Here is a 13809-nt window from a genome sequence, read left to right as displayed (position 1 = left end):
TGGCCATTTGATGAACTGCAGTTTTTGGTATTTCTACATTGGCTTCAATTTTCAGCCTCGAAAGCTGCTGCTTATCACCTACAAAAACCTCAAAAACACAAGTGCTGTAAAGGTTGATTCATTCAAACACTTGTAAAAAAAAAATGGGAAGACAATGACATGATGTCAATGTTGAAAGCGAAACAAAAATGAGAGTCCACAGCCATGGTAGTAGTAGTGTTGTAGCATCATAATGTGGCAGTGCAAACACAAAAACACCAATCCTACCAATCACCACCAATAATGATTATGATAACACAGGAAATGGAAGAAGCACAGGAAGAAACAGCTCCTGCAAACAAACTGCAAAAAAAATGCAATACCAGCAACTCAACAAAAGAAAGTATAAGCAACAAAACACACTGATCTTATCCTCACAGGGAAACCTGTCACACTCGCAGTGTCCTTATGAATAGTTTAACCACTGTCTGCTGAGGCGAGCACAGCCAAAACCATGTCGCCAAGCCAGATGCGTTACAAAAAACAAACAAAAACAATGAAAGCAAAACCAATCAAATCAAAATTAAGGACTGGCATGTAGAGTGTGGATGCTGAGAGACAACACTAGAGATAAAACCACATGAAGGTGTGGAGAATTTTACAGAAGTTCTGCCAGGAAGTGCAAATGGAACAGGCCAGCATCTTGATGCACAGTCTGGCCAACAATTACCAGAGAGCAGAGAAGTAGCTACTCAGCAACGGCGGGAGGGTGAGAGCCGCCAGCCATGACTTGCTCACTCCACAAACAGTAAATTTGCATTAAGGGAAATAGTATTTCATCGATCTAAAGAGGGCCCTCACAAAAAACTAGGTGGTCTATGCAATAGAAAGACAGAAAGACTGAAATTGGTGCTATTGCTTTTGCTCAAGAGGTAGAAAACCTACAACAACCAGAATGCACTGCACCATACCAGACCAATAAACACTGCTGCTGGTGGTTGACATAATGCAAAATCTTATAGTCCACACATTGGCGGATGTAAACATAAACTAATGCTTTCTATTTGAGAACGTTCTTTATTATATCAGCCGCCATCCATTTGAGAGTACCCAAAAAGTTTGGTCAGGCTGAGCGCACTTATTGAGCACCTGAGTGGACACCATTTCTTTATTCCACTGTCTGCTGTAACCCTTCAACATTGCAGCTTCATGTGCATGTGACATAACCCATAGCTCCCATGGGATTAAAGTCATTGTCCCAGCCTTTATTTAATTGCCTTGCCCCTGACATGGAAGCCAGGTAGGAAATGCACCTCCAAGTAGCGGGCACTGCGTGCCCGATATAGCACTCAGCAGTGCCATCCAGTAATTAGGGCTCTAGGGAAACACTGCATGCAGCCCGATGATGATAATGGGCAGAAAACAGAGAGAGCCCACTCTGATACAGCAACATTTGCTAATTAGCACAAAACACAAGGTACAGCTGAGGCTGATGTGATTAGTTTAGGTATTTGGTCTTAAATTTGACCTGATGGTGGCGCTAGATGAAAAGTCAGGAGGTGACCAAAGTATAGAGGACCCCATTAATAAGTCCTAACACCAGGAAATCTATGAGCATTTCAGCACCTTCTGTTCCCTCAGTTAAAAATCAATGGGTTTTTTGAATGGGCTTTTGGTTGGAAGGTCTTTGGCTAACACAAGTTGAATAGACTTTCACGTTTTGTTCTACGACATAAATGACGTCAGCAAAAACTTCACTTGCAGACGTTGAAGCTTTTATGTGTCTTAAAAAAGGTAGTTGCTGACAAGTGGCCAAATGAAACTACACAATGTCATCAAGCCGATCATAGCTTTACAACTTAGTGGTGGCAACGCAACCATGGTGTAGCTTGTGTTAGCCTAGCAGTAGATTTTTACTTCCGGTGATTACATTTAGGCTTCAAAAATCATGAAAGTAGTCTTTATTTGTGGCTATTATCTTGCTGAACAAAACATTTACGTATCACAAACATCTGTTTGGCACAGAGCTTATTTTCTGCCAAAATCCAATGCAAAAATCCCCTTGGCTTTTTGACGAGGAAACTGGGGCAACAAAAGCTTCCGGGTTAGCCTACAGAAAAACATCCTCTCTGGAAATCTCTATTTACAATGAATCCTCTGGGGATCATGAATGTTTGCACCACATTTAATTGAAATTCATCTTGTAGTTAAGATTTTTCAGTCGAGGAAAAAGTGATGAAAAGCAGAGGAGGTAATAAGATGCAAGAAGGATAATTGAAATTCCACCATGCAGGGAGTCCCGGGGATTTCGTCTCCGGCCTGCATCCATCACAAAGTTGTCAAGAAGCAGGTGACATTAATTATAGATGCCTTCTGTGATGGCTGTTTGTTTAGCATGCCTGTAAAATTGGATCCTAGATTTGAAGAGGAATGGGTCAGCAAGGTCACACGTGAGCGCTGCACCGCTCTCCTTCCTGCTCGTGAGCCGGCACTCAAAGAATAATGAGAGGAGTGGGAAGACATAGAGGCAAGAGAGAGAGTGAGCGAGTGTGAGAGAGAGACAATACAAAAGGGGGATGTTGAATAAAACATAATTGAGAGAAAGAGACTGATGACTGGGGGAGATTTGTGCTCCAGTGCATGCAAACACAGTGCATGCTCCCATACTCTACATATAATATTGCACATGTACAAACACGTGACTCCTGGCAACAACTTTGGATTTCACCTCACACGACAATCACCCGGGAAATGAACAAAATCATTTACACCTCTATCTGCAGCTCTGCTTGTCACGGCAGTCTCTCCTTCCGCTCTCCTCATCCGAGGTGGGTCTCCCTGGACTGGGCAGTCCAGCTCCTGCCCCTGTCCAGCACCAGGGACCAGCTGGTCTAAGCAGGCTCTTATAATACCTCTGTTATTAGACTTGGGAAATGGAGACATTTAACACGGCTGCAGCTGAGACGAAAGCCCCACGGCCCTGTCTGCAAATTACATTGCTCTCACAAACAATCCCACTGAAATAAAGCCACTGAAGAGGGACTTTGGGTTTGGAGAGCGTAGCCTTGATGGCCTAGTTTCAGCAACTGTTATCATTGTGTGTTTGATAGTCCCCATACAAGAATCACAAAACACATCTGACATTAAAAATGCAACAACTCTAAAGGCTCATAATTCCTCCTGAATTAACTAAATGATCTAATAAATCTTTGAAATGTTATTTTTTATTTCAGATACATGCTATGACTGTTCTTCATTGTACTGAAAACTTCACAGCCTCTCTGCCCTCAGTTTCTCAAGAGTTTCCATATAATCCTCGTGTCCTCTATGATTTTCACTTGTCTGCTTTATGTAGCTGATGTGTGTAAAGCTCCAATCTGGTTGTTGGCTGTTTGCTGTTGTCTAGACTCATGTGTGTTTGTTTGCAGTTAAGCTTCTCCTATTGATCACAGCAGATAGTATCCCAGTTTGTTTGATCAGGCGTGTGCATCAGAGGAGTTCCTGATTCTGATTACACTGCTGAAGAAAATAACACTGATAGTCCTAAATCTTTCTGTTTTTTTTTTCAAATGCAGGTGTGTATTAATGTCTGCAGATATAAAAAGACACATCGACATGCTAAACACAGGCCAAAGATTAACAAGCAAATTCCAAACTACTGCTTTTTCCTCTGTGACCCCTAATGACACGTGACAAGTCTTGGCCTTTAGGTATCTTGGATTGTTTCATTGGGAGGATCTTTAGATGCCTGAAAATATTCACATTTCACATGTATAAGGCAAAAACATGAGAAAAGACATGAAAATAAGTACACCTTTTATCCTTTAAACTGTGACACCTCAGATCTATCTTCCCTTTGGTGGTTTTGATTCCTGGTTTAGGAACAAGAATTCACCCTGCTTCAAAAAGCCTAAAAAAATGGAGTCAGTGACATGGTTCAATACAACTTAGCATGTTGGGGCTTCAGGACACTTGAATTGCTTCGGTCAAGCAGTATGGACAGACAGGAGTATTATTATTTTGTTAATGTTTGAATCCTGGTCACCATTTGCTTCAATTGTTTGGGAGATAACTGTGATGCCTTTTCCCTGTGAAACTCCAGCAGTGTTTTGTGGACTATAAAACTTCACCTGGCTTTCCATCAGCATGAGGGTGAGAAGATAATGACTGAATTTTCAATTTTCGTTTAAATATTCTTTTAATATCATAAAATTACTTTTGATACTTAAGTACAGTATTTATCAGATACTTGATAGAAAAGCTAATAGTCAGGGCTGGCTCAGGCTTGCCATGTGCCAGCCCCTAGTTAGGCTGACATAGGCTTAGTCTGCCCGGGGACCTCCTATGATACACTGAGCTCCTCTCTGCTTCTCTGTCTCTCTTTATCTGCAAAAACTCATGTCCTATTACTAAAGTTCACTAACTCGGCTTCTTTTCCAGAGTGTTTGTGCTACCTTGTCTCGTTGTTTTATTGGATCATGGCTGCACCTGGTTTGTGGTCATGGTTGTGTTGATGCTGTGGTCCTGTCTATGGCTGCGCCTGTGTTGTGAGTCTTGGTTGCACAGATGCCGTGATCCTACTTGACACCAACGTCTACTGTCATTATTATTAGTCATGCCTCCACTATTAATATACAAATATGGTTGTTATTGCCGCATACATAAACGACAAAATTTGCAAGGTAATATTACATGCTATCATAAATTACATTTTTTGGAAGGGAGAGTTTTTTCTTAGTTGATGTGAGGGTCTAAGGACAGAAGAATGTCGTATGCTGTAAAGCCCACTGATGCAAACTGTGATTTGTGATAATCGGCTGTCAATAAAACTGACTTGACTTGAATTGACTTAATGACTTCTGCTCAAGTAATATTATAATAGGTGACTTTAGCTTTTACCAAAGTTATTTTCTGGTATGAAATCTATACTTTGACTCACGCATGGCTTTCAAGTACTTCATCCTCCACTGCTCATCTAAAGTCAGTCTTGCAGGCTCTTGGTAATGTGTCTATGTCCTGCAGGACAACATACTGTACTGCACAGGGACAGTCAGCTCTGTCTTACAGCGCCCTCTAATGGCCTCTTTATTCCATCACACTCACCACAGGCAGTAAACACTGTGCAGGCTTGGATGTGGTCATCATCCGTTATTTTAGATTGTTAGGCCCGATCCGTGCAGGAAGCTGCGGTGTGTAGCAAGACCAGCGGGCAGAGAGAGGGACCAGACCGGGCCGGTACCGTGAATTCAGTCCGGAGCGGTAGGTACCGAGCATCACTGCTGTTAATGTTGCTGTTTCGTACCGTTACTCTGTTGGACCCGCCCTGAAAACACACGGATATGTAAAATGTTAATATTCACATCTATGTTACATTGCAGCAGTTGGTGGAAGAGCAGCATCCTGTATGTTTCTGCAGCACATTAAGATGCGTTTCACTTTTTCTGGCTCCTTCTGTGTTTTGTAACATTACATGAGCTAAATGCTACCAGGCTGCTAAAAAGCTACGCACACGCACAGTGGAGACTCTCTGAGATCAGATAAACACAATGTTCTCTGCTGAGGTGACTATCAGTGATATACACACTTATTATTGTGTATTGTTTAGAAGAATCTTTCATTCAGTATTTGTTTACAATGTGTAAACAGAAAATAAGGCCCACTAACATGGCAGCAGTGCAACAATGACTCAGTGATGATAAAACAGTATGAGGTCATTTACTGGATGCTCATAAATTATTAAACAAACAAAACATGAGAATAATGGTGTAAGGTTTTAGTTTAAATGGCATTCACAACAGACATTACAAAATTAGAATAAATATGTTTTAATAAATTCTTCTTATACTCTAATTTACTAAATGCAAACTCTCTTGCAACAAAACAACAGGTTTTTAAAGGTACAATAATTCTTTATACATGGTCTTAACTCTGCCGTAATTGGTGCAATAATTCAAATACAGCAATAGCCTTTGCAGTTATCAACTGTGAAATGTTCCTCCCACTGTTGAATGTGTATTTAACATATTTTGCACATACATTCCTATTTCTGCATATATTGTGTTGTACTTTATAGCATTATACACATATTTTATATTTCTAACGCTACATACTAGTTTTATACATTGTTATGTAGCATATAATGGCATATAGTTTTATATTTTTTACTCACTTTGCATACTTAGTGCATTATACATATTTAGATTTTTTATACTTTGCACCAGTATAACTCTGTAGCATATTTATATTTATTTTTTTTACATACCTTGTAATTTATTTCTAGTTTTATAATTCTCTATGCTTTACATTAGAGCAACTGTAATCACTCACAAATTCCCCCTGGGGATCAGCAAGGTATTTCTGATTTTGATTCTAATTGATCAGACTAGTCTTTACAATTGCTTACATAGTTATGTTACTTTGATCCACGCATAACTGTGAAGTACACCTTTGCATTTTTAGTTGAGTATATCACATGAACATTTTATTTTGTAATCTGCAAAGTGCTGAAACTGTTTAAACATGTGTAAAAAGTCATATTTCCATGCCTTTTTTAAAATAAAGTATAGGTGCCAAATTAATGCTGTGAATGTATATAAATGCTCAGTCCACACAAAAACACATACAGTCTATATTCAAAAACGAATTATTATTACTTACTTATTAACAGTTATTAGTTATAATTGTTTTGTTTTTTTTTTAACTAAAATTCATTGCTAATAGATCTGTCCCATTATTTCAACAGTATTGTTACAAGAAGGATCTCTCTATTATTTATGAATGACCAGACCATATTTGTGTATATTATTGATGTGCCATCATCGTCTTCTAAAACATTAATGAACCCTGGGCAGACCTAACACTTTACCAGGCTTCTACGTCTCATTGTCTCTCTCTGATTTATCCTGTGCATCATGTCTGTAATCACCTCGTCTTGTTTGTAGGAGGACACATTGATCCCCGCTGCACTGATAACTCAACTCAGATCACGCTTCAGTGTCACCATGCACTCCTGGACCACATTTGCCACTCTGCTGTGTCTGCTGGCAGGGGCCATGGCAGCCGTTCAGACCCCCCAGACAGGTGAGAGCCAGATGGGTCTGCAGAGCTCGAGGATGCCGTAGTCTGAGCTCTAGAGAGAGGAAAGAAAAGAGTATTATCAAAATGAGGTCAAGTTGGCAGAATGCTGAGTACATGAAATGTCAGAGTCTCTCTGCTGTGTTTTTAAGGGTTTCAGGGTGGTGGTTTTGTAAAATACCAGCTTTAGCCTCAGTGGATGAGATGCTGCATATATTGATTAGTTTAGTTTTGTTTATTGGTTGCAGATTTGTTTATTTCTGCCCTATTTCAAAGCACAGCCTTTTCTTAGGAATCGTCTTTGTAATGATAACAGCCTTTTTTATTTAGTCATCATCATCTAATGTAGGACTGCGATTAATGATTATTTTCATTGGCTGTGTTCAAAATTCCATTAGCATGTACAAAACCTTATCATGAAACCAATAGTAATTAAACTGCATGCTGAAATATTACAGTATGCAAACACAGGACATTATTCTGGCATAAATATTCTGCAATGCAGGGTGGTAGATAACAACATTCACAACGGACAATATAAGACAGCTCTGTAACGTCAATAACACTTCCATTTAAGTATAAGTGTTAGATCTCACTTTACAAGGTGTGATGCATTTTTAAAATGATTTTTAAAGTGCCGGAAAAGCTGAGGTTGGCCTTTAGTGGCAAGGATTGCAGATTGCAACCAGCTGAAACGTCTCCTGTGCGCCAATCATGAACTCTTGGTTAGAATTTCCTGTTTTCAGTGTTCTAGAGGATTTTAACAGGAGACAAATCATTTGCAGAGATCTCTTCGTCTCCATATTTCATCTCTCCCATTAATTAGAAGAGTTTCATGTTACAAATCAGTGCTTTTCTGACCATGTTTGGCTTCTCTCTGAGAGGCTGCTAACTACGGTGGCCGTTGCAAAAAGACAAATGGCCCTTTCAAGAGCCAGTGTTTGGTTTGATTATTCTGGGCTACTGTAGAAACATGGCGTTGCAACATGGCGGTGGACGAAGACCTGCTTCCAATGTGGATGTAAACTGCTCATTCTAAGGTGATGAAAACACAACTAGTCTTATTTTCAGTTGATTATGCACTAAAGAAAGCATAGTTATTATATTATATTATATTATATTTCTGTCAATATAGCCCTTTAAATCCTACACACTGGACCTTTAAGAAATTATTACTATCCAAACAGCTGATTATTTTTCTGTCAACTAATAGCTACTATTTTATTATCTCTCAAAAAAAGGTACGTGCTAATCACACAAGACCCGCAGTGCTTCACAATGAGACTTTTTCTGTTCCTCTAGTGTTCTTGGACAAGCAGCAGGCGAGCTTGGTGATCTCCCGTCAGAAGAGGAACGTTGGAGGCAGTAACCCGGCTCAGCCTTCCAGCTTAGAGCAGGTTTGCATGGAGAAAGTGTGCAACTATGAGCAGGCCAGAGAGGTCTTCCAGGACTCGTATCGTACGGTGAGCTCAAGAACCCCCTCCTCTGTGCCTCTTCTTTGCTTTGTCTATATCTCTAACTGCATCTATGTCATGAACGCCCTGTGTGAATGACTCACTTATCACTGATATTTTCTCCTGCAGGATATTTTCTGGTCTGTCTACATTGGTAAGTGCTGCACTGAATTACCTTTCAAACACTGCACAGTCATTAGCAGTACATTACATCTTCTCACAGACTTTCTGTCTGTGTGTAGATGGAGACCAGTGTGCAGAGAACCCCTGCAAGAATGGAGCCATGTGTTCAGACAGCGTTGGAGGCTATGACTGCGTCTGTAAGTCGGGTTTCACAGGAGTCCACTGTGAAAAAGGTGAGAAGGTGTTGGCAGGTTGTGTGTGATCTTCATCATTAATTCACTTCTCATTTGGTGTGTGAGCACTGCAACCTTCTCCTTCTGTATCCACGATGCAGACGAGACTCTGTGCACGCTGGAAAAGGACAAGGGCTGCTCCCAGTTCTGTAAACCAGGCTACACGTCCTATGAGTGCTCCTGTGCCCTCGGATGGAAGCTGAGCCGCACAGACAGGAATAAGTGCGAGCCCGCAGGTATGCCAGTATTTCAGTCCAGCTGAAATTAAAATGCTAAAGTTATTTATTATCATATGTACAGCAATTACGGAGAAGCAGTCATTGGAACTTTCAGGCTCCCTCTAACAATGGTCATACAAATATGTATAGAATGGAAATCAAGTAAAAATGAAACTTGCTGACAAAGTATTTATTATAACATATACTAAATATAAAATATTATGTATTCGGTAGACAGATGTACAGTACTTGTAAAAATGAATGAACTGTATGTCAGCAGCATTATTGTAAATCTGTATGAGTAACTTGTTTCCATACGGCCAATCAAATTCTTGCAAGTACATCAGCTTTTTATCATAGGCAGGGCAGGCCGTCTCACCGAGCAAGACAGCAACCCACTACGCAAAACAAAAACCACAGACTACATTAGCTTTCTTTCTCATTTTAAAAAGTTGAGGCAATTTTTGACTGCAAAGAAGGTTGATTAAAATTTTTTTTTTTTGGAGAATTGATGTTATTGATGTATTTATAATCATCTCACATTCTCCTTTCAGTCTCGTATCCCTGTGGTAAAGTGAGCAGTCTGACTCAGTGGGAAAGCCGACTGTCCAGCAACACTCGCAGCAACTTTGAAGGACTTACCTGTAATTTATCCGAGTGTCCCTGGCAGGTAGAAACACTCACACTGTGACTCATTACTGATCACAGTAAACCAGCATCTTATTTCTACATGTCATTATGTTGTTTGCAGGCTCTTCTGAAGAATTCAGATTCCACTGGTTTCTGTAGTGGCATCATTCTGAAGGAGAACCTGGTCTTGACTACAGCTCAGTGTGCCAGCAAATACCGCTCCTTCAAGGTGACTGTCGGTAAGTATAAAAACACAATCAGTCCTCCACCGCTTATATTTCTGAGCTCCAAAATATTTTAGACTGAGCTGCACTAAAACCAAATCACAGTAGACATTTAAAAAGTATATATCTAACATATCAGGAGGTTTTTACTGGGAGCCAAATCATCTGCAGAAGTCTCCTCCTCTCCATAATAAATGGAGCAGGTGATTAAAACAGTAAAAACACTGAATAAAGCAGTTTCATGTCACAAATCTGTGTTTTTTCTATGCTGTTTGGAGATGTAGCTGACGGCCCGTTCATCCAGCGCCTGCTATGTGTGCGCACTTTCTTTTAACCAGTAGAAACTTCATCCGGTTAGGATTTCTATAGTTTTAATTGTTCAGAAGATTTTTACCAGAAGCCAAATTATACACAGAGGTCTTTTCTTCTTCAGAACAAATGGAACCTGTGATTTAAACTGGTAAAACACTGAATAAAGCTGTTTTACATTAAAAAAACAAGTTACAATGGCTGATGAGAAAATGTAAATGGCCCTATCTAGAGCAAGTGTTTGGATTGTCTGTTGTGAACTATTATAGAAACATGACTGTGCAACATGACGGACTCACTGGACAAGGACCCGCTTCCTATGTAAATATAAACAACTCATTAGACACTAAAAACATACTTATTATACTATATTCAATGTCTTTCAATAAATCTCCCTAACTCCCACACAAGGGAAGTTTAAATGCCCTGTTTCCTCCAACCATCAGTTCAAAAATATTCAGTTTCCTACAGATAAGCTTAAAATTTTCACTTTTGATAGGCTGCAAACATAAAATGTTTGGCATTTTTGCCTAAAAAAATGACTAACAACTATTTGATTATTAAAAATGGTTGTTGTGGATTAGCTAGTTGATCGAGCAACCATTGTAGCTCGACATGTCTGTATGTGTGCAACCCCATAATACTGAATGTCTTCTTACCTGCACCTCCTCAGGCACCCGCACCACCAACTCTGGTGTTGGAGGGGGCACGCTGTACGCAAAAATAGTTCACATTCACCCGCGCTACGTGGCAGAACGGTCGGAAAATGACCTGGCTGTGATTGAGCTCCAGGGCCGCATCAGCTTTAAGCGGGACGTGATTGCTGCCTGTGTGCCAGAAAAAGACTTTGCGGAAAGTGTCCTAATGTCCGGAGACTTACCGGCCATTGTCACTGGCTGGAAAGAATCTGCTGCTCTATCTGATTTCCAGGGCCCGCTAACCCTTAACCAACTGGCGTACAACAGCCTGCCTCGGTGTGTGGACACTCACTCCAACCTGATGACCAATAAAATGGGCTGCACCACTCCCCGCACCAACGCCGACTGCACCATGAGCTCCGGCAGCCCCCTGCTCACCCTGTACAGGGAGGTGTTCTACCTCACTGGGGTGATCAGTCGGCCCCAAGAGGCTGACTGCAGCAAAGGCTACGTCTTCCAGAAAGTGTCGCGCCACCTCGGATGGCTGCGGTCTCTCATGGGTTCACGTTAGATGGGCTAGTCAGGGAGAGCATGGAGGTTATTAGTAATGGAAAAAATATTATAATGCAGGTAAATATAAATAAATACTTTAAAACAGGGAATCTGATGAACATTTTCATGGATCACCTGTAGCCCAAACTTTGTTTTGTCTTTGTGTCTTTTAATAATATCCATCCCCTGTAGGAAAACTATACCAACCATATAGTCTCATTTTAGGCTTCTGATCCGTCTGCGTGGACTTCCTCATTTATCCACATGGTGGCTCTCTGTTAACATAAACAGAGAAGCACTTTCTGTATGAATCAACTAACCAGATGGTGAAGCAGCAAGAAATACAATGGATTATTCAGCATGTGTTTTGTGACGTCGACATACCTTTTATTAACCTTTCATGTGATGATACTTTAAGCGACTACTGTACTGGCTGACATGCACCTTGTAACACTCCAGGTAATCACTGTTCTATGAATGTAATAAACCCTACCAAAACACCTGATGTCAGCTTTGTCATTGTTTCAGGATGATGTAAAAAGTAGTAGTTCTGGAAGATGCTGAGGACAAACCTATTCTTCTTCCTTTTTTTATTTTTTATTTTTAACTTAAAGTCAATATCTGAGCATTCGGAAATACAATATGAGTGACTGTCACAGTAGATATAATTAGATGTTAAAAGTTTTTAGCAATTTGAAGACATAAGCAGACAGTAACAATATTAAACAATAAATAAACATTGATATAATTATCTAAAATGATCAAAAATAATATTTAAGTAGACTTACCACAGCATGATAACCAGTCTGCCAACCAGTAAAGTTATGGTTTACATCCATGTCAGTCAAGTCATAATGTAGCCATGAAAATAGGCAGCGCTTCAGATATGGATGTTGCCGCAAAGATCAAAAATTCTGAAATGTTGATGCTGTACACACATCTTTCCCTAGCAGCACAGAGGATCTATACACTCAACATAGTTTCAAGATAAATGCCACCAATTCAGTATCTGACCAAGTGTCTCTCTTTATGGTTCTGAGTTATGGTGTTGAATAACGGCCAGAGAAGTTTTTTTGCAGAACGTTATGACGTAACAATGAATTTGACCCTTTGGATATAAAATATCATCTCATTATCATTTTACTCAATTAGTCATTTGTGAGAAATTCTGTCAGAAATCTGACAAAAGCATATGAATATTTGAATTCTGGCCAAAATCAGGTTTTGTGACACTTTTGGGATGGTTGCTTTTGATATGTAACAGATTACAGATTATTAATTGCACTATTAAAATATTAATAAGTCATGTAACTACTTTAATCATGTAACTACTTCTCTACTTATTACATTTGTTTCATAGAACACTTTTTGAACAAATGTTTTTAACTGGGGAGTAAGGCTGACAAATGACTGGAAATAAGCTATGCCGAAAGAAGACTAAAAGATGCAAAGCAACAGAGTGAATGTTATATTGTACTCATATGTTTTTAACAGAAAATAATAAAACTAACTAACTAACTAACTAATAATAACTAACTGATTACATTACGTGTATTTCCTTTTTCCTTTTTAAAATTATATTCATTCTTGAATCTATGTACACGTTTGCGCCAAATTTAAGGAAATTCCCTCAAAACGTCTGATATTGAATTAGATATTGAATTAATGACAATGAAAAGGATTGAAGGACAACCTGAAAACATAGTGTAGCAGAGACAGAAAAAAACAAAAAAAAAAACAAAAAACCTCTTCCATAACCTCAAATATCACTACTGCATCCCTGATATAAAATGTGTGGACAACTGTCGCACTAAGAAACATTTTATCAGTAGTAAAATGAAACATATGCAATGTAGAGGAAACAAGACTACAGTCATGTAAGTGGCTCTCAGGCTGCGCTGAGGCACAGTGGTGCTCTGAACTACTTTTGAGTAGGCTTGAGTAGGGTCCCTGCACTAAATGCAGCTAGAGCCAAGTGAGTGACTGCTTATTTTACTGGAGCACCAGTATACACATCAGGGTCTCAAAGACTAAAAGAAAAAGAGGAACAGGAAAGATAGCAAACTGACTTTGTGCATGAAAGCGACATGGATCAAGGGAGAAGGGCAGGGGGCCCACAGAGACTGCTTATGCATAGGGCCCTAAATTTGGTGCTGCGCCCCTGGCCGCTCACATACAGATGACAACAAAATTAGTAATGAAACAGTAGGAGTCAAAAACAAGAGCAAGCACATTTGAAATGACTTGAAGTCATGAAAAGAAGTGATTTTAAGACTCGCTCAAGGCAGTTTTACTTTTCTGATGATGAATTAAATTAAAAGGCTTCTCTATTTCTATTTATACAACCTTTCAAGCACAGATAAGAAAGCATCAAA

At 39.7% G+C, this 13809-nt stretch overlaps 2 protein-coding genes across 2 annotated transcripts in view; one reads left to right on the top strand and one right to left on the bottom strand.

The window, feature by feature from the left end:
* Window positions 1-13809, bottom strand: part of gpr139 (G protein-coupled receptor 139) — a 69727-nt gene that overhangs the window by 21048 nt on the left and 34870 nt on the right. The gene's annotated exons all lie outside the window — the stretch shown is intronic.
* proza (protein Z, vitamin K-dependent plasma glycoprotein a) lies at window positions 6927-11934 on the top strand. Its single transcript, XM_042505061.2, has 8 exons — window positions 6927-7059; window positions 8356-8516; window positions 8637-8661; window positions 8750-8863; window positions 8965-9099; window positions 9636-9751; window positions 9833-9950; window positions 10918-11934. The coding sequence occupies exons 1-8, from the start codon at window positions 6981-6983 to the stop codon at window positions 11451-11453; spliced, it is 1284 nt and encodes a 427-aa protein (XP_042360995.2). The 5' UTR covers window positions 6927-6980; the 3' UTR covers window positions 11454-11934.

Source organism: Plectropomus leopardus, chromosome 18 (assembly GCF_026936395.1).
Source record: "Plectropomus leopardus strain MGB_pleo_1.0 chromosome 18, ASM2693639v1, whole genome shotgun sequence".
Taxonomy (NCBI): Eukaryota; Metazoa; Chordata; class Actinopteri; order Perciformes; family Serranidae; genus Plectropomus; species Plectropomus leopardus.
The sequence above is the reverse complement of the archived record's forward strand: the minus strand, read 5'-3'. Positions and strand labels throughout refer to the sequence as shown.